We start from the raw sequence: 20,694 nt of genomic DNA, 5'->3' as shown, positions 1-20,694 counted from the left end.
TGAATAAAGTTTGGTAGTCTGACCATGGAGGATACTAAGACTGTTTCAGTAGTTCAGATACAGGATGTTCCCTCTCCTCACTGTTTCTGTTATTTGTTCTCTTTGTGTTCAAGCTGTTTTCCATTGTGTCTGTTTACCTGAAGCAGAGCAAACACAAACAAGAACATCTCGCTGCATGCAAGAATAGCTTGCAGTCGTTCAGAGAGGAAGAATAAATAAAAACACATTTTCACCCAATGCAGCATCATCACACAAAAGCACCCATTTACATTACAACGTTTGCACAGACAGAGACGGAAAAAACATAATTTGACGGATAGTAACTTAAAGAGAATTGTAAAAAATGTTAAGAGTTCATTAGGAGGGCATAGGAGGTTTGTCAGCTTTAAAGCACTCGGCATACTTTGATGTGAACTTTCAAAGCAGTGAGAGATTACTTTAAAGACCGCAAAATCATCACAAGGCTTCATGTGCATTGATATGCCAAGAGAAAGGTCATACATATTCCAACACAAACTGCAGTGCATGTTTGTTAAACTGGAGATACCAAATGATTACTTGCAACCTTACATGATCCACCTTCATCGGTGTGATAGGGATATGGTTTCTTCAAATTTCCTCTTAAATGTTAAACAAATGAATCCCCCTCGTGCAAATACTGCGTCTGCATGTCAGTTTGTGGTTGTATGTGCATGTTGGCACGTGTGTGTGAGTCCTTCCTTGCACTGGGAGATGCCTTTGAGAGGTTCATTGAGTTGCTGGAGAGATTTCGATCACAGATTTCCTGTAAAACCCACCGAGCCGTGTCGCAGAAAGCAGTCAGTCGTTTCGTGATGCCTCTGGAATCACTTTTAAGCTGCTGAAGTGTGACTTTGATAATGCAAACATCAACATATGCTAAGCCTCACTGGGCTGATGGCTTGTAGTTTAGGGGGATTTGATCTTAATGAAATTCCATATGCCATCCCTATGTTGACACCTGGGACAAAATCGATTCTATGCTATTTTAAGTTATGAGGAACGGATTAAAAATCACGCTGCTTTTTTTAAGGGGATTTATCTGTGCGGTGAAAATAGAGTTGAACCTAATTCTCCGATCTGAAGCATTTTATGAAGAGTAAATAGAAATCCAACCTCTTTTATATGTTATGCTCACAGCAAAATGGCCTCCACTGATGGGAAGAAACTGGATCAGAGAAAAAATGTTTTCTCTTCTCCAGTGTTGGATTGGCTGACCACCGTCTCTCCATGTCAGCTCCCAGGAGCACTGCTGTTCCAGCTCAAGGGCTCATGGTGAGCAGGGTGGGGGGGAGTGGGTGTCTAAAGATAGACAGACAGATACAGAGACAGACGGAGAAAGGAAAGCCTTTCAATCTTAGAGCCAAACTTATATAAAAACAGACGAATGGAGAGTTATCATGCGGAGACAGGCAGGGAGAGTCATGGAGGAAGAACAAATGGTAGAGAACAAAACACAAAAGCCCGAAAAAGGCAAAAGTAATTTGAAAATGTGGGAAACAGAAAAGAGGACAGAGATGAAATGAGAGAGAAAGGCATGGGAGGATAAAAATATGTGTTAAAAAGACTCAATCCCTGCTAAGTGAAAAAAAAGATGAAAAGTTCCTGTGAGAGATGCAGAGGGAGGAAGGGGGACAGCACAGAGGGGGAGAAACAGAGGACAGGGGAGAAACAGAGGACAGAAACAGAGGACAGAGGGGGAGAAACAGAGGACAGAGGGGGAGAAACAGAGGACAGAGGGGGAGAAACAGAGGACAGAGGGGGAGATACGAGCTTCAAAAGCTGAGAACTGAACCTCCAGTTGACAGCAGATAGGGGTCAGTCATGATAAGTGTCCTCTCCCTACCCTCAGTGGGAGTATAGTCCAGCGTTGAGTTATCAGCTGACAGTCCCCTCGCCCAGGTCCCGCAGACACAAGGTGACCTTCAGTGAATCAGCCAGGAAGCTGCAGACTGCTGACAGTGACAGGTGTTCCCTTTCAGCTCCCTGCGGCACACTCATTATGTTTATTCACTCATTCTGAATTTGCACAAAACTTTAAAGGGTAAAGAGGTTCCCTGCAGGGCGGATGTAAATCAAGCATTCTTGCACATACACCAATCCCTGCTTTGTTTAGAAAAGAGCTTCGATGTACACTCAATGAGGGAAATAACACCAGATGGGGTAGGGAGCACGTAATTGTTGACACCCTGTCAGATCCACTCAGAAATGATGAGAGGCCAATTATGAGGGTGTTTCATAAAGGGCCAGAGCTTTAAAATGGGCCACGAAGACAAAGCTGAAGTGATGAATTGCTGCATTTCCTGACAGCCTGGAATGATGTGTTTTCAACAGAGACCGCTCTACCCCTGAAAGTGATTGTAATACATCAGCGAAATGTGAATTTAATGTGTTCAAGTTTCAAAAGATCCGGAGGGGGGAAAATAAGGTTTTTCATTTAACTTTCCGACAAGAAACAATTTTCCATTACATTTTAAACCCTTTTTGTTTGTTTATCCCCAGCCACATTTAAATAGTTAGTTTGCAGTACATCCAACCTTGAAAAAAACAAGTTTTCCTAATGAATGGTGGACAGAAAGGTGCATTTTCTGGTGCAATTGCTTATTTGGAAGCAGGACTCTGGTGATGATGTACATTGCTGCCATGAAAGCACTAGTAATAGGACCCAGGTCTAAAACAATGATATTGTCACAGGGATTTTGATAAATGTGAAGGGTGGCTGAGAAACGACTCCAGCAGTGTTATCAGGAGCAAACAGAGAGGGACAAAGGGGCCCTTAAGCTTGGAGGGGCCTCATTAGTGGGTCCCCATGCTGCATGGCTGGGATTCAAAGCGCTGGATACAGTGTCTGATGTGGTTTGTTTACCCACATGTGTGCATTGTTTGTGCTGGTGCTCATAGATTGGTTGGAGGCAATTGTGTTTCTGTGTTTACACAATGATTTAAAATCTCTACTTCCAATAAACTTAACGGCTGATTGGTTTGACCTTGCAGACACAATGCATTCATTTTACCAACTAGCTGTGAAATACAACCTTCATCACACTGCATTCACAGCAACACCTGCTTATGATGTGAATAGTTTGAACTGAAATAAACACTAATAAATGAAAGACTTATTGCCTGATGTGGGAGTTCCTGTGAACGCTAAGTAAATGCCCTCTATATTTAAAGTCTAGACATGCACTTTTATCTTTGGCAGCTGTGTGATAACACCCTATGATGATATCTGTTTTGCTTCTAATTACAAATATTACACTGTTTCCATACAAATGAGTCTGATATAAAACTCTCTCTTCCAGTCTACGCATCCTTCGGGTTTTTTGATACCCAAATGAAATGGAGATAGAAAAGATTCTTTATCACAAAACCCCCCCTCTGGAAAAACGATCAGCAGCTGTCACACTCATTTGTGAAGCAGCCAATTATACCAATTTGACAGTTGTGCTCATTTTTTGAACAGATCCTGTTTCAAAGGGGCGGACATGGCGTTCTGCATACTCAGAACTTTTGGCCTATCCTGGTGGAGCGTTTCAGATTTCATGCCACCATCCTCTCCTCCATTTTCTGTCGCACCCTTAATCTCTCACACCTCTCTCTCTCTGTCTCTTTCTTTCCATCCCATCCCCTTCCATTGTGAATCAGAATTGAAACAAACAAGTTGGATGCTCACTGGACTGAATGTGTTGCCTCGACAACTGAGGGACAGGCCTGGGGAGTCTGGTGCTGGTTGAGAGATTGGAGAAAAGTGAGGAGGTGGATGTGTGTGTGTGCGAGCATGTGTGTGTGTGTGTGTTTAAAAACTCCCATTGGGCCCCCTGGCTGGCGAGGACTGACTGCTGAGTGGGCTGACTGGCACATCGACGAATCCCTGCCCAACCTGCGCCTGCTCCTCTCTCCTCTTCCTCCCGCGCGGTGTAATGCTGTAGGCACGTCCTGCTCCGGGTCCACTTCAGCTGCATAAACACATTGGGATGGTGTAACGGTCATCCAACATACACAGTACAAAAAAAAGACAAGCACACAAAGACATTGTTGGCAACCACCTAATAGGATAACACACAATGATCCGGCTCTCCTTGTATAATTAGCTTGCAGGGAAATGAAGATAAGTTGACCTTAACATCCACCACTCTTACTAGCTGAGAAGATTAAGAAAATCAAAGCTTCGCCAACCTAAAATGTATTAAAGTGGGTCTTTTTTTTCACTGCTTTCATAACAGTCCATCGTGATTTATTTAATAACTGTAAATCCATTTTGCAGGAGAAGTCTTGGCTTTGAAAAGCACAGTCACGACAGTTTGACAGCGAGCCAGCATGCAGAGTACCCTTAAAACAACAGAAGCTAAATGGATTCAGTCATCACTTATGTTGTTGTTTATACTTGTGCTGGTCTAAATGTGACACTTGCCTTCAGTGTATTGAAGACAACCCTACAAAGCTAGTAAATAACTTGCCACAGAATATCTGCTAAAACTGCACTTTTATGTCATGAAAGACAACTAATAGCACTCAAAAAACACCAAGCCGTTAAAATGAAGAACAGAAGTAGAAACAGAAGAAATACAGCTTGCTTAGTGTTTGCTGCTAACAGGCACATCCCAGAATGATTCAACTCTGCAGCAGAGCTTGGTCATCTAGTTACTTCAAATGTAAAGTTGTATGTGTTGTTTACATGATTTATCTTAACACCTATTTGCACATGGAAGTTCCACTTTCAAATTAACCCTACCTCACTTAATTGTTTTCTTTTGTAATTCATGTTGCCAAAATTACCTGATTATTTATTCACTGAGTTTTAGAACTATAAAATAAACAATATAAATATATTGTTGTCAACCTAGCTTTTACTATAAGGGAGGTCTTCCATAAGAAACTTTATTTTGGTTATTTCAATTCAGATATGCCTCTCTGTGATGTCACATATTTTCACATGTTTTATGAGGCATTCGTTAGTTTCTAATCTCAGAATCAGTGAATTTGATCGCAGTTCTCTGGTCATGTTTGCTTATTTTGCCAGGCCACTGTAAATCAAATCTGATCAAACCACAGCGATACAGCTCTGATGAAGCAGATTAGCTGAGTGTTTGAGTGTACAATTCGCAATAATGAATGTCTAATTATGTCGTTTACTGGTAATTAGCTTTGTGTGTTGATTATTTGGTCATTAATTCCACATTTGATAAAGAAATTGCACATTTGTCTGTAAGCACAATTGGTCTTTAGCCAAATTCTGCATATACAAAGCACCACAAGCTCAGACTGATTGAAATCTCCCTCTCTCATTCACACACAGCAGCAGTCTCTGGCACAGAATCAACAGGGGTGTGCCGAACATCTTATCTCTGACCATTCAACAAACTGTAAACGAATAGCTCTCCTTACAAGGTGAAACATAATCTGAGCTGGACGATGTGCCTTATCTATCTGTCCTTTGTAACGAATAAAGCTCAAAAGTGTTTTTCCTTGTTTGTCCAGAGCATTTTCTTTCCTAGTGACCGTCTTTCCTTATCTCTCTCTAATGTATTCCAAATCCAACTGCAGACTTGCCAACCTCTCTGAGGGTTAGAACGTAAAATATGAACCAGTATTGTGCGCATAATGATGCATGGCTATACACACACCCATCACTTTAAGGACACATGGTTCAATAACTGTAATAATAGGTCATTCATTCATATTAGAACCAAGGTCATAAAAGAAGCCCCTTCACTTTCAGGCTCATTTCTAACACATTCAGTCCTTATGGCTGAAGGTCATTGTGTATCCCGCTCTATGGGGAGCTAATAAGCAAAGGGAGGGTGTGGGCCAGAATCCATCTCCATTAAATTAAAGGAGCCTGGTCCCACAAAGTGACCTCTACTTGCTATGATTTATTGCTCGAACACAGTAAATGAACATCAAGCACAAAGGACAACCAGTTAATGAAATCATTGGACCAACAGTTAAGTCGGTTCACAAGTGAATAGAGCTGTAATTGAATTGTAGAGAAGACACACTTTCCTTGCAGTGCTGTTGTGGGGCAGCTTATATATCCTTTGTCAAACTTATCATGGAGCTCTGTGTTTTTCATTTTAGAGGTTAGATGATTTGCTCAAATAAAACGCAACTTTATCAACCAGACACCATCTCACAAAGGTCTTCATCAATCTAACATGTGTTTTCCAGCTCAATATATGGACCGTTCATCCAAATAGATAAGTGGAACCTGAGTTATTGTCTACTAAAAAACAGGGGGTAGGGGTCACCTGACTGTATTATTTAATCCGTTATATAATATTGCAGTGTCATTTAAAAGGACGGCATAGGTGGGGACTCAGGACTGTTAGCAGGTCAGTTTCGGTCTATATTGTGAGCAGAGGGATTTAACCACCGTGCTATTTGAGAGGACCACCTCTTTGTGTTTTTGCACTTCTGCAACCAGCTTGGTCCGTGTTTTTCCCATTAAAGAGGAATGGCATTTCTCTTGTACTGGGTAAGAAGTAATTAAAAAAGGATGTATTCCATGCAGTCACTAGATGGCGCTCTTTGCTTGAACTGTTTTCCTCTGATCTTACTGCCTCTGGCATCGGGACAACTGTTGACTGATGTGGTTCTTTCAATCCGCTTGACTCATGTTCTTCACATCCATCAAATGAGAGAGATCTTAATCATCAACTCTGCAGCTGCTGAGTTGAGTCCAACAGCAGATTATCATAAAGGACAGCAACAGGCTAAATTGACCGCTGACCAACAAATCAAGAGCCTCTTTACCTATTTAGAAAGGGCCAAAAACACTGGAATTGCTTTGGATTTCAATAAAACCTTTAAAGAAAAAATACGGACCTTTTCATAATTTGAGAACTGATCCACTTGGGCTAAGCTTTAGCCTTTTATATACGTTTTAGGTTAGTAGAAAAGCTTTTAACTGCAAACATCCTTTTCCCCCTCACAATGGAGAGCAGGGGCGGACTGGGACTACAAATCAGCCCGGGACTCTCGACTGGCCCACTTCGGTACCGCCGGCCCACCGCGGTACAGCAAGTAAATACCGCTAGTAAATTGTCGACGGGGGTGGGGGGGGTGAATTACCGCAGAGGTAGACATTAAGGGTAAAATGCCACTGGCCCTCTGGAACAACACATTTGTTGCAATAGTAATTTATGCAATTTATTAACTACATTACTACTTGAATAATCAGTTCTTCCTCATTTTCCTCAATTGTTCATATTTGGTTTATTAAAATAATGATATTGTGGTCATTATTAAAAAATGTCTGCTATTATTATGAGTATTATTATTTGTATAAAGCGCTTTCTGCCTTCCTGTAATTAGGAGTTAGAAATGTAATGGCTATGTAATAGATTAGATTAGAACCTTCATTATCCTAAACTACTGGGACNTGGCCAGGGAAAAGAAAGTTTGGGGCTCTCTGCTGGAACTGCTACCTCCGCGACCCGACCACGGATAAGCGGGAGAAGATGGATGGATGGATGGATGGATGGATGAATGAAAAACAAGCCTTTTACAAGAAAGCTTAGCACTGAGAAAATCTATTTGTACGATGATGATTCGGCGAGGAATCTAAAGCTTCTCACAGCACCAGGCCCCAGCTAGACACACTGTTTAAAAACTTGTGTCGGTTTCATTTGTAACTGTCTTACCTTTTTGGCAGGGGGATTCCTGTTGTAGAAGTGTTGTTTATAAGAGTCCATCCAAACTTCTGCAGCTCGTACGGTATTCTGGAGGAAGTTGGGCCGGGCATAAGGGGCCTTCTTAGGGAACACATGGCCCACATGGGAGCAGGGGTGAATCTCCAGGCTGCCTCCACACATCCACACCTGAGGGGGTTTAACACAGGAAACCATTTCTTTATTTTTAACACTCAAAACGGTCATTTTGTGGTTAATAGCATCCTTAAGCAGATAACCAAACTCCAGAAGGGAGCTCATATTTATAGAGCCACTACAAAGTTAAATAATGAGAGAAAAAAATGGATGTCAACAGCGAACTCTAAAGGATATACTAGCATATATTTTATTCATTGATCTTTCAATATGGGCTCTTAGAATCGTGTAGATAGTCACGTAGTTTAATACAAATCAGCAGTTACACAGATATGGTGATCATTAACCAGGAAGTATTGTACTCTGTGAGATAAAAGGATGTGTGACACAATAACTGGTGAACTTTGACACTTACATTTACGAGTAGTTTTTATTACTTTGTCATTCAAGTTTGACCTACCTGACAATACTTACCAGGTGGTTTGCAAGTAGCTTTTTAATGATAGTAGTATAGAGAATTTGTGAAGTAGGTAAAATAACCAGTCCAAAATGGTTAAAGGAAAAACTCATAATATCATTTTAGAGGGAAATCAATAACAATACCCAAGCAGTTAAAGAAATATATTCCTGTGGTGGGTCTACATCCACAGATAGAGAATGATGTGTATAACTTTAACCTGTAACTCTGCAGTATGATATATTAAGCCCAGAGAAGCTAAAAGGAGTGTCATCTATATATGGATCTGAGAACACGGATGTGGATAAAAGGCACAAATCAGGGTGTAGCGACTGAGCTCACAATAGAGGCACAAAGGCTCTTCTGTCAGATTTATGAGGACAGGTGTCGAGCAGAAGATCAATGTGTGTCCTGTTGACTGAGTCAGAGGTTCCTCATGTCAGGGCAACATGGACGAAAGCTGATGATTTAAGGGCTGTTTAGAGGCCAAAGTAAACTTATTTCATTTTCAAAGGATTACAATTTGTGGTATAGCCGAAACAATGCGTTGACTGGGTCAGGGTGACTTGAACACTCAACTCAAAGATGTGTGACCCATAATGAGTATTAAAGAACTGAGGCATCTGTCGACATGAAGTGCAAAACTAGACCCCCACTTTAACAAGAGACGCACGTGAATTGCCGAAAATGTATTATGTTCGTTTCATTTGACTGTTAGTAGATGTATTAGTAAGACCCAGGACAGCTTGGTTATTGACTGTATTTATGTGCGTTAAAAAAAAAAAAACAGCAGGGAAGAAGAACATCAAGAACTTCCATGTGCTTTGTGATGTGTAACTTACATTCCTGTGAACTGAAGTCACTGTGGGATCTCAAGCAGTCAGCCCAAAAACGTTCATTGTCATTAGTTGGACTATTTAAATACACGCAAAGAGAGTAACACCACATTTTCAATAAGTCTGCTTGACGGGTGTTGATGTTGTGACAGATGCAATGCTAAAAAGGATAAACACAGCTCTTTAACTTCAACCTGGCAACATCAATCCAACCCTTTGCTTCTTGAGTCATGCATTTTAAAGCAGCTTGGATTTATAGGATACATTTGCATTGTATAATTGCAACATAGAAAAAACAAAAGATTGAAAGGTTGTTAAAACAGTATTTTCTAATACTTGGCTGAGCTATGTTCCTTTCACACAAAGCTAAATTATAATCATATATCCACGGCCAAGCAGCTGTACATGAGCGTCTCTACTGTCTTTATTCACTTGGCGCTATACCTTGCACCATATTTTTTTTAGCACTCGGGGTTGAAAAGCAATTCACTAAACATAAATGATGTATAGCAAAAAGTCCCAGAGAGAGGCATTTTTATATCCACATGAATAAACACATCACTCAGGGGAACAACCCATCCGTCTTCACACTGAAAGAACACACACTATAAATCATTCACCAGGAATCTACCTACCTACCTTTGCATGCTCCTGCTACAAGCTCACACATCATCCTAAAATCTGGGCCAGTTAGATTGACGCAAACAAGTGAAAAGCGACACGAACGTCACAACAACAGCCAATATCAGGGTGCAGTTTCAGGTGCCGCGGCTGACTGAGACCTGACACTGACACGTGTCCCACTCACACCAAATACCCACTGGCTGACAGCTGTGAGATGGATGAATCAAAGGATCTGTGGCATAGACTATGAAAAAAGGATTCTCTTTGTGAAATTAAATGTCAATCAACCTCATGGATGTCTGCTCTTCACCTCAACAACAAAGAATCTTAGTCAATGGATGTACTGTCAGAGTGGTTTTTCGTAACGGTGCAAATGAGATGAGTCACTCTTTCTCAACATTTTTAAAGGCCGTACTCTGGTCTCATATTGCTGCGCGGCTTTGTAATGGTAAAACAGGGACTCTGTGGTCACTGAAGGAGAGCTGGACTCACCCTGAAGGAGAGCTCCAGGTTTTCTCCCCCCCACACCTCCATGCCCATGTCATACGTGCCCAGATACTCAAAGTAGGCTTTGCTCACAGCGAATAATCCACCTGCCATTGTCGGAGACCTGGGAGAAACAGTGAAAATAATGCAATGTTATGATAGTTATTTTCATACGTTCCAACATTACCCATCCTCCTTTTTTAATCCAATGCAAATGTAGTTTCTCAACGGTCTAATATCTAATGCTGCATTAAGACGATAAGAAGTGGCTTATTAAACAAAGCCTTTGAAGAGCAGCTTTGCCTAAGCTAATAATCATCCTGCTAACACCCTGTACAATGCAATGCACACTTTCAAAATCATGCATCACAGTTGGGTGTGATCCAAGCACAACAGACCACATGAAGTGCAGCAGACTTTAACCCTTCAACACACAGAGATCACTTCAGGTATGCCTTCCCTCAAAACTAGACATTGTGTGAAGTTGTCTCTCTAAAAGTAGCAGCTTTAACTCCAGGAAGAATAACTTTATTGTTCACAAAAAGTTGCACATGTGACTTTTACCTGCCCATTTAAATGTACTGTATATATATTTAACCTTTTTCACATATCTGTATAAATGTACATTTACCTGATTAGAGTTAAACTTGTGTTATTTCTAATCATACTGTTACTACATGTATATATTCTTATTATCCCTGTGTATCTCTCATGTGTACTAGATGTGTTTATCTCTTATTCTGCTGCTATAAAACCTGAATTTCCCTGCGGGGACCAATAGAGTTCCATCTTATCTTAAGTTATGGATTGTTTGATTTACATTTTTTTATAGATTGGGATGCCCCACATGTTTCGGTATGGGCTTTTTAAAAACAACACATTTGAATAGATACCTCTAATTGAGGTGGTTTATTGAACCCAGGGTTCCAATACACATTCAAACATTCTCTGGGTTTAATGTGAGTGGAAATATAGAAAGTAAGTAATACAACACGTGTATTAGCAGAGGTGTATTACATCTGTAAGAGCTACACTGGTACGTGCCAATCTGACAAAGTAATCTCCCATGCTTGAAGTTGTTGTGAAGTATCATACGGTCACCTGATGGGGTCTATGCGAGACTTTCGCCTCTTGCGTTCCACTTCAGGGACCGAGTGCCACTGAAAGGTGAGTCTCCAGTCGAAGCCTCCGATCATTGGCTCGTCTGTTTGCATGTAAAACTCAAATGTGTTCCAGTCAATGGTGTCGATCACAGGGCACACGATGGTACTGGCATTCTCAGCAATCCTAAACACAAAACATTGCAAATTACATTCAGCGAGCAGGCAACGTTGGTTTAGTATTTACATTTGATTTCTATTCAGGTTCCTCCAATAAAAAAGATCTTCACAAAGCTTTTGCTAATCTGATGAACCCACCTTTCAAGCAGAGGCTCAATCCAGCCAGGGACGCACTCACAGTGGCAATCGAGAAATGTCAGCACGTCACCCGTAGCGTAGGTGGCCCCGATGAGACGAGCCCGCACCAGACCCTCCCTCTTCTTGGTGCGAATGAGTCGCACGCGATTGACTTCACTGATGTGTTGGGCCAGTTGAGATTTCAGGTACACTATTTTTCACAAGAAATACACACACACAATCAATATTTTTTACATTAAACGTATGTTGATTCCCTGTCTTACATGTGATTTGTGGCTACTAGAGGCAGAAGTGGACAAAGTATTCAGATGTGTTTTACTAGATAAATATTACTGCTTTCAAAATGTTCATGAAGTGAGAGTATAAAAGTATTTACATCAATTTATTTTGTATTATTGATGCATTCATTTGCTTTTCATTTAAATGTTACTGTTGTTAATGCCGGAGCTTATAGTCAAGCTATATGTTTTCCGTGAATTTCCCCCTGGGATCATAAAAGAAAGCCCGCAATAACAGATGATCCTTTTTTGTTGATTATATTTTGTATCATTTGTCTAAATCTGAATCTTCAAAGTAACTAAAGTCGGCAGATAAACATTATTGAGTAAAAATAACAATATATGCCTCGGAATTGTAGTATTAGGAAGGAAAATACTATGCTGATACTTTTAAAAGTATCTCAAAATCTTACTTCAAAACAGAAGCTGACTGGAAGTATATTTGTGGTTAATAAAGGTAAAACACAAAAGCTGAAAGGAAGCTGTCTGTCTGTCAATCACTCTGTCTCTCAATCCCTGCTGCCTGTCAGCCTGTCTGTCCGTCTGTATGTCCGCCTGCCTGTCTGTCCGCCTGTCTGTCTGTCCGTCTGTCCGCCTGCCTGTCTGTCCATCTGTCCGCCTACCTGTCTGTCCGTCTGCCTGTCTGCCTGCCTGTCTGTCTGTCCGCCCGTCTGTTTGTCTGTCCGTCTCTCTGTCTGTCCGCCTGCCTGTCTGTCCATCTGTCTGTCTGTCTGTATGTCTGTCTGTATGTCCGCCCGTCTGTCTGTCTGTCCGTCTGTCCGCCCGTCAGTCTGTCTGTCCGTCTGTCTGCCTGTCTGTCCGCCCGTCTGTCTGTCTGTCTGTCTGTCCGCCCGTCTGTCTGTCTGTCCGTCTGTCTGTCCGCCCGTCTGTCTGTCTGTCCGTCCGTCTGTCTGTCTCTCCGTCTGTCCGCCCGTCTGTCTGTCTGTCCGTCTGTCTGTCTGTCCGTCCGCCTGCCTGCCTGTCTGTCTGTCCATCTGTCTGTCTGTCTGTCTGTCTGTCTGTCTGTCCGTCAGCCTGTCCGTCTGCCTGTCTGTCTGTCTGTCTGCCTGTCTGTCTGCCTGCCTGTCTGTCTGTCTGTCTGTCCGTCTGCCTGTCCGTCTGTCCGTCTGCCTGTCCGTCTGCCTGCCTGTCTGTCTGCCTGTCCGTCTGTCCGTCCGTCCGTCTGTCTGTCTGTAGAAAGCCTTCTGGTCGGGGAGTGGCATGTCGAGCGTTCCATTTGGTCAGGGTGGTCAGAGGAGAGGAAATGATGTCATGGCAGCTCAGTGCAGACTGAAGTCATTATTATGGTGTAATGTCTTGGATGCACACAGGCTAGACTAGCTGGGACCGAATACTAATACCATTAGGACGGACAGAAATCAAGCTACTACTATATCTAGTTTCTGAGATGAAGTATCAATCAAAAGGTTTGCTGGCGGACACCATGAGACAGGGTCAAAAGTTCAGAGAAACTGGTCAGTCAACCTTTGAATTGTCATATATACACTTCATTCCCCAATAGACACGCTTCATGGTCTGGAGAAGAGAGCATACAAAAGACACACATACCAAGAATAAGACAGCAAATGCTTGAGCAGGGAAGCAGGGAGACTGACTTGGAATGAGCTGAATAATTTGTAATTACTTAGCTTTTATAGTAATGATTGCAGCAGTTTTAGAAAAAAAAATCTGCATTTATTAACCTTGCCTCTTTTCAATAACAAAGCAATCCACTTCAAGCATGCCTTAAATACCGCTACACCTTATTTCATCATTAAAAGAATGTGCACAAAATTAGTTTCAGAGCTTGTTTTTCTAATTGTTTTCAGAATACATCCAGAGGCATTATGTATTAGTATTCATTGCTCCATTGATATGCATCGTTTCATTATTTATAACAGTCCTGCTTGCCCTGTTCTCTTCCACGCTGTGAATGTGAAGAAATCAAAGCAAAACTGGAGGCTTATTTTGTTAGCTTTACTAAACTAGGCCAAGGCTCTCAGTCCTCTTTAAACACTTTTTTTCTGTCAGTTGTATTGTTGTGTGTAGAGTGTCAGACCTCGGTCACTGTAGTCATCGATGAGGATGATCTCCTTCAACAGGGTGGCGGGCGTGGTCTCCAGGACGCTGTGAATGGTCCTCAGCAGGGTGGACCACGCCTCGTTGTAGAAGGCGATGATCACAGAGGTGGTGGGTAATCGCCGGTAGTCAAACTTCTTACTTCGGCATCTGAGGTATGTTCATGTGTGTGGGTGGGTGGCGTGAGGGAGAAGACAAACACAGTTGACATAAGCAACAGTACATATTTATAATGAAAGGACAGCATGCTAAAGGAAGTCAAATGATTTTCTCATATGATCAGAGCAGCCACAGCAGTTGTAGCAGGGGGAGGTATCTGGTCTTAATCCAGATGGCAGTCATTAAAACAATAAAGAGCCGAGAAATATGGATGGGGGTGGGGAGGGTATCGCACCAGTGAGCAACATACCACAGCAGTGCTCTGAGAGAGACTACAGAAAGTTGAACAAACAGAGACGAGGGGAGCAGAACAGAGAGAGGGGACAGGGGTAACACAAAAGTACTGTAAACTCATAACTTGAAGGAATACAAAAAAAAGGCATGAAATACTGAAAAGAAGAGAAATAAAAGTCAAACTGTGTTACTAGAGAACTCTATTGTTATGAGTCATTGGGATAGAACAGTTGAAGTACTGGCACAGGTTGAATTACTTGGCTAAACCCATGATGATGACACTGTTGGAAGTTAGCCAGGATTAGAACCAAATTGTAATTCTGTAGCACCAGTTACAACCAATCAAATAAGCTGTTTCCCTTTCTTTAACAGCAAACTGTTTCATAGTGGAGAGAAAGAGCTTTCCAAAGCGACGGATTCACCCTCCAATAACAGATGCATGTGAAGGAGGCACTCCACAAATCCCACTCCTTGTATAATAGCCCGTAATGACAGACTGGCAGTTCTCGGCTAATTATTAGTTACTTAGATCATTATAAAACATGTCACCGAACTTGTTTATTAGTCTACAAGTAAAATGTGTTCATGCAAAAATAGCGTGGAGTATTAGTTCCCTTGTAACTCCGTCATGGTATGGGCAGGCAGTGAAGCACATGAGGAACATGAAACTAAAACAGCACACCACTTGATCTCTGCTTACTCCTTCCTCACTGTGTCTATTCAGTTGTGTGTGCACTTGTCAAAAATGTCACTGCCAGCGCAAATTCCCATCATGCACTATCATAAAAGTGACCGTTTGTGCAACGCAGGGAATCTGGTCTCTAGGGCTAAAACAGAATGTAGTTTTGTTAATTAAAAGTATAGTACAATTAAATATAACAGTATTTACATTTCAATGGAATGGAATAGAAGGAATAAAATATGGAATACAAATCAGCAGTCATACTTGACTTTCAACCTTCCTGGCAGTTTCCTCAGCATCTTATTAGTCTACTATTGGATATGCAGACATCTTGCTGGTCAAATGGTTTATTCCAGTGTCACCAGGGCAAGATTAATATCTCTGCACCTCTAGTTTTAGGGATAGACGGAAACATGGAAAGATAAACTATTAATACAATTCATCATACTTTGTGTGTCATCACAGAGGCTGAGAATAGCTGCGGACAACCACTCTGGATGGAATAAATCAATTCAGCCAGGGAGCTGCTGCTTACCAGCTTCAATAAGCCCTGCAATGCATCCAGAGAGCTTTCATCCTTGTGTTTGAAAGTCAGGGGAAAACTGATCCCAGTAAAGAACTCAACTTAATCTCTAGTGAGTCATTTATCCCTGACACAATTGCAGCATAGCTATCAGCTGCATGCAGGACAGAGATACACATACATGTTGGCTAGGACCTCAAAGGAAATAACAAGCAATAAAAGATGAATTAGGGATTTCCTTGAGAAAAATTAGTCAACTTAGGCTCACTTTCTGACTAAGAGGCCTTTTTGCCATACTCACTCATTCATCCTGTGGTCCTGGATGTGCCGGTGGAGGGAGATCTTATCACTGACGTAGATATTGATGGCATATCGCTCCACACTGTCCTGCTCAAGTTTCTTCTCCTCAGGGCTGAGGTTGAGGTGTGTGGCCCGCCCCCACTCCCCCATCGCGTTGCTGTCTGGTGCTGGTTTACTGTAGAGGGGCCTAGCCAGCTGACCATCAGCCGCAGCCTCATCCAAGGACCGCTGTTTCGCCCGAACATTGCGGCCTTCTTCATCTTCCTCTACAGTGGAAGAGGAGGGGAACGGGGAGCCTGCTAACAGAATGTAGCCCAGCCACAGCACCCAGAGCAGCACACCTGCCTTGGCCAGCACACCAAGTTTTCGAGAGCAACGCCCCCTCATGACGAGAAGCCCGGCAACGGGACTGGCTGAGCTTCAGGGTGCCCCACAGGACAAAAGCCTCTGGAGGACAGAAAGAATCAAATAAATAATGATTATTAAGGTTTTTATACAACATGTAAGAAACAGGAGAAGGGACAGGAAAGTGTAGACTTGTGAGAAACATCAAACCAAGGCACCAAGAAACTACCACTGACAGGAGGAGATTTACAAGATTGAACTCTTTAATCACAGCTCGCCGCATTACAACACATTCACAATCAAGTGAAGCTACACCCAAGTAAGTTAGCGCTTGCTTCTAAATTTGTGAATGCCCCCAAGGACACGGCTCCAATAGAGCAGACCAGGGGTAATCAACAGCAACATCATAAATGTAATCGCCTGCTCAGGGCTACATTAAGATGCTCATCAAATACAAATGCAAAGATGGAAGAAGCTAAATTAGACTTTTACAGTACAGTAATGTGCTGAATAAATTAAGTCTGTGATGCATATACTCTCATTACAGCGGTGCCGTTTAGGTCCCATTGGACAAAGTGATCTTCAATATGTAGGTTTTTACTCAGGGCTGTGCATTGGCAATAATCTGGTATGTGACACGATACAGTGGTTATGATCATTCCATTTTGATACTTTGTGATACTCCATAGGTGATATATATTAGCAGTAGAGTAGAGAAAATAAACGTTACTTTTTTAAATGCAATCAATACAGTGGGGTCTGCATTTGCATTTCTCACAGTCCCTGTAAGAACCAAAATCATAGCACTACTTTGAGTTGATTGTGAAATGTAAACTATTGCTGAAAATGGATTGATACTTTATCACTAAAAATGTTTTCCGATCTGGCAATAAGTGGCGATAAGTGTTTCAATATTTCCTTAGTTTCTTCCAAACTGCGCTGTTGTGATGTTGCACATTTACCGCGTTTTCAAATATCATGTGAATTTTCCAATTAGCCGGTTCACACTTCTGCTTCTGCACCGTAACCAAGAAACCAGCAACAGCTCAAATATTCCCTGGTGCAGTGATGAATCACATTTCCAGTAATTATAAAATGTTCCTAGAACCCACAACCTATTAAATGGCATTCACAGCTCTTGCACAATATCTTTAAATCGAAATTAGCCTAGAATTTCGATTAAGAATCAGCAGTTTGAACGGTTCCTGATTTTAGGATTTCATTTCCCTTCCAATGAGACTAAAAAAAAGCAGTGAGCCAATGAATCTGGGTTAAAAAATGTGCACAAGGATGGACCAGCTGATTTTGAAATAGGATTTAGGTTGGTACTGCAGGTGCACACATTAGGCAGTGTCGACATTTGTGTCTGACAGATCGACTTAGCACGCCGGGGCATAAAGAGGGCCGCGGGAAAAACAGACCACTTAGCTATGTTGACACCGACCCGAATGTAATCACATAATTGTGTTGCATTAATATTAGAGCGAGGTGCCATTTACAGTAGTGCCAGCAAGTGCCAGAAAGGCTTAGCAGCAATACTGAAAGGCACACGCACTCTTACAGACAAACAACAACAGTGTGTTCCCTTTCTCACACCAGCGCACAATGATTTCCTAATTCTGACAAACCATGGTTATTCCTAGGAACAGTGACTGAAGACCCTGTCAGATAAAGATGTGTGTGCAAAGTTCTGTGTGGGAGAACATATATGGTACAGACAGAGTCAGAGGAAACTAAATTTCCACTGAGAGTCCTTCAAGGCAGCAGCACAGCCCTTTCACTCCAATCTGGGCCTCGGCCAACGCACTCGGGAGTCCTGAGGTTACAAAATGGAGACGTAGTCAGACAAAAAAACCTTTTATTGGCTGTCCATCACACCTTCCACTCTCTCTGAATCTGATAGCCTTACTGGGCAGCCGTTTGTAACGAGCCGTAGGGGACAGAGGCCTAAAAATGCAGCTTAAATCCGGCCCCCCCAACAAAGAAAAACTGGGTAATGGATATGATTTGCATTTGCTTCCCAAGCTGCAATCTGTTCAAACATATCACGCTAACAAGTCCTTAAAAAGAGAGCGATGAAAAAGATGGGTCAACAATTTATGTTACAGTTATACACAAGAAACACACCAGGCTTGATGTGTGAGTCACTGGATTCTCAGATGTCAGGTGAACTATGTGGCACGTGAAGGAGGCTCCAGTGCTCTCCGTGGTTAATAAGCAGCATACTGTACAATACATGGCTCATTTCCTCATCAGCCAGTCAAGAGAGGAAGACAAATATCCAAGCAGCACCAGACAGGAACAGGTTACACTAGTAAAACAACCCCATTAACCGGTTGACCCTTTTCAGTTTGTAAAAGACTCATAAGACAGGATCCACGACTCCTTTCAACAACACAAACATCTCTTTGCTGCTTACACTCTGTGTATACAATACTGACAGAAACTGTGTTAAAGGAGCCAGGCTGTGATGCAGGATGAAAGGCTAAAAGCTGAATAGAGATTTTTCCATCACTATGTGTCAGACACACATCCAAATAAATCCAAACAGACACATTTGCTTATCTTGCTTGACTTGAGCAGATTGGGTGATAAGAAATACTGCATTTGAAAGCAAAAGTAAAACTCAATGCCCCCCATATTTAATCAAATGTCAGCCTAAAGCCTCTTTATCTGGTGATCTAACTTTTATCTTTTTGGAGAAAGAGGTGTCACAGGTGTCAGGATGAAAAGAAGAGATTAAAGAGGCAAGTAGCCAGTCCCTGTCACCAGTATAGCTACAGTCAAAACACACTTTAGCAACAGGTCTCCTCGCCTGTCACATTAAACCAATGTTAGGATTACAATCTGATTTATAGTCTGCAGACAGAAGGAAAGCTCTCAATCAACGTCACACTGTGTGTATAGATTAGCGCAGTCGTGACTCAAAAGAAAGACTAATCTCAATTTTTAAACTGGCATCTACGAAAAACTATTATAAGAAGCTTCAAAGTGACATTTTGAAGCTTTACGTCAGCATTTACGTCGTTGACAAACCACACCGACTAATGAGTGACTTTACCGGTAAACAAGCAAGGAAGTTATCGACAACACTTTGAACACAATGTACACGACAGTTGCAAAAGCGCGTTTACAGTTAGATAGGAACGAAGTGATCTTGTTAGAGTTTACCTTCAAAAACAAGTTACATGTCTCGGAGTTTCTTGAAGTTGCTAAGGCCGTTGTTTGTCAGTCTGCCTGCGGTCGTCTCCAGTCAAACCTCTGGCTTGCAGATGTCAGCATACCCACATCCTCTCCTCCACGTTGGGCTTCTGACCTGGGGCAAAGCAGCCACGCTTACGATACTGGTTCCGGTCAGACTTTTCAAAATAAAAGAAGGAAACAAATCTTCAATCAGGAAAAACGATATGTTTTCTGGTAATCCAATAAATAAAATGTGTGAAATAATAACACGGTAAAGAAAGTGTAAGCATGTGCTTTTTATAAATGTATAGTGTAAGTCTGTATCACAATGTCTCAGCATATGATTTCATTGTGACACAGGAGTTCAACATATAGTTGTTTTGAATATATTCAAAAGATAGAATGAGATACACATATAATACAAATACAAATTAACATTAACAGCGATACAAATTTACAGTAGAAAATGCACATATCACTAAAGTATCTAAACAATACACAATATGAAGAAAATACTGAATAAATGTGAATACTCTACAATAAACAATCTCACTAGGCAACAGCAAATATACTATAGAAACAGAAACATATTGACATTGTAAATGAAGTAGCTAGTATACAATAAATAGGCTACTATTTTGAGCGCTTAGGGTATTTTATCCAATCTCGATAAACCTACTTGTTTAAAACATAAAGAAGAATGAAATGTATTTTGACTGGTGTATAGTGGTTTTGTTAACATTAGCTTATTACTTCCTCTTCCTGGTTTCTCATACTAACTTTCACACACAAAAATAAACATACTTTATTGCTCCTTACTTCCGGTGTTGGCGGCATCGCCTCCAGTTAGCTTGATGCAGCCTTCAATGCTAACCGCTGTTAGCTGTCATGTGTCTGCTGCGATTGGATACTATTGCAATGTATAGAACTATATAATCAGTATGTACTCTATGCCACGTGGCCAGGGTTAAATATACAGGTAAGTAAGTTAAACGTGTAACCTGAACATTTATGTCCGAGTTGCTGTTATACACTTAAAAAAAGTTTGTGTGTGAGTGTGTGTGTGAGTGTGTGTGTGTGTGTGTGTACCCTGTGAAAAGCTCACCCTAACCTGTCAGTTAGGTTAACTCCATCCTCTAGGGGTGTCTGAACTATAATTATGTAATTAAAATTACATTAAAAAGTTACATAAACACACTGTCACATGTTCATGAACTGAACGACCTTTAGCCTGTATGTGAAGATAACATAAGGCTGCTGGATTCTATTATTAACCCAAAAAAAGTAATAAACGTGAGCAATAAAC

At 41.5% G+C, this 20,694-nt stretch overlaps 1 protein-coding gene across 1 annotated transcript; it reads right to left on the bottom strand.

Moving 5' to 3' along the window:
* Positions 1-7,595: 7,595 nt before the first annotated feature.
* LOC104962743 (polypeptide N-acetylgalactosaminyltransferase 4-like) lies at positions 7,596-20,299 on the bottom strand. The gene is made up of 8 exons (XM_010791237.1): positions 20,193-20,299; positions 19,377-19,564; positions 15,862-16,307; positions 13,943-14,112; positions 11,606-11,795; positions 11,289-11,474; positions 10,194-10,311; positions 7,596-7,838 (listed from the first exon to the last, which is right to left on the bottom strand). Exons 3-8 carry the CDS (start codon positions 16,245-16,247, stop codon positions 7,611-7,613), a joined length of 1,278 nt encoding a protein of 425 aa, XP_010789539.1. The 5' UTR covers positions 16,248-16,307; positions 19,377-19,564; positions 20,193-20,299; the 3' UTR covers positions 7,596-7,610.
* Positions 20,300-20,694: the final 395 nt, after the last annotated feature.

Source organism: Notothenia coriiceps, unplaced genomic scaffold (genome assembly GCF_000735185.1).
Source record: "Notothenia coriiceps isolate Sejong01 unplaced genomic scaffold, NC01 NC01_scaffold00035352, whole genome shotgun sequence".
Classification (NCBI taxonomy): domain Eukaryota; kingdom Metazoa; phylum Chordata; class Actinopteri; order Perciformes; family Nototheniidae; genus Notothenia; species Notothenia coriiceps.
This window is presented reverse-complemented; position numbering and strand designations above follow the sequence as displayed.

Coding starts and splice junctions, on each gene's coding strand:
- LOC104962743 (XM_010791237.1), bottom strand. CDS start 16,247: ATGAGGGGGCGTTGCTCTCGAAAACTTGGTGTGCTGGCCAAGGCAGGT. Junction 11,475..11,605: donor ATTGAGCCTCTGCTTGAAAG/GTGGGTTCATCA, acceptor TTTTGTGTTTAG/GATTGCTGAGAATGCCAGTA. Junction 7,839..10,193: donor ACCTGGAGCTCTCCTTCAGG/GTGAGTCCAGCT, acceptor AAACCCCCTCAG/GTGTGGATGTGTGGAGGCAG.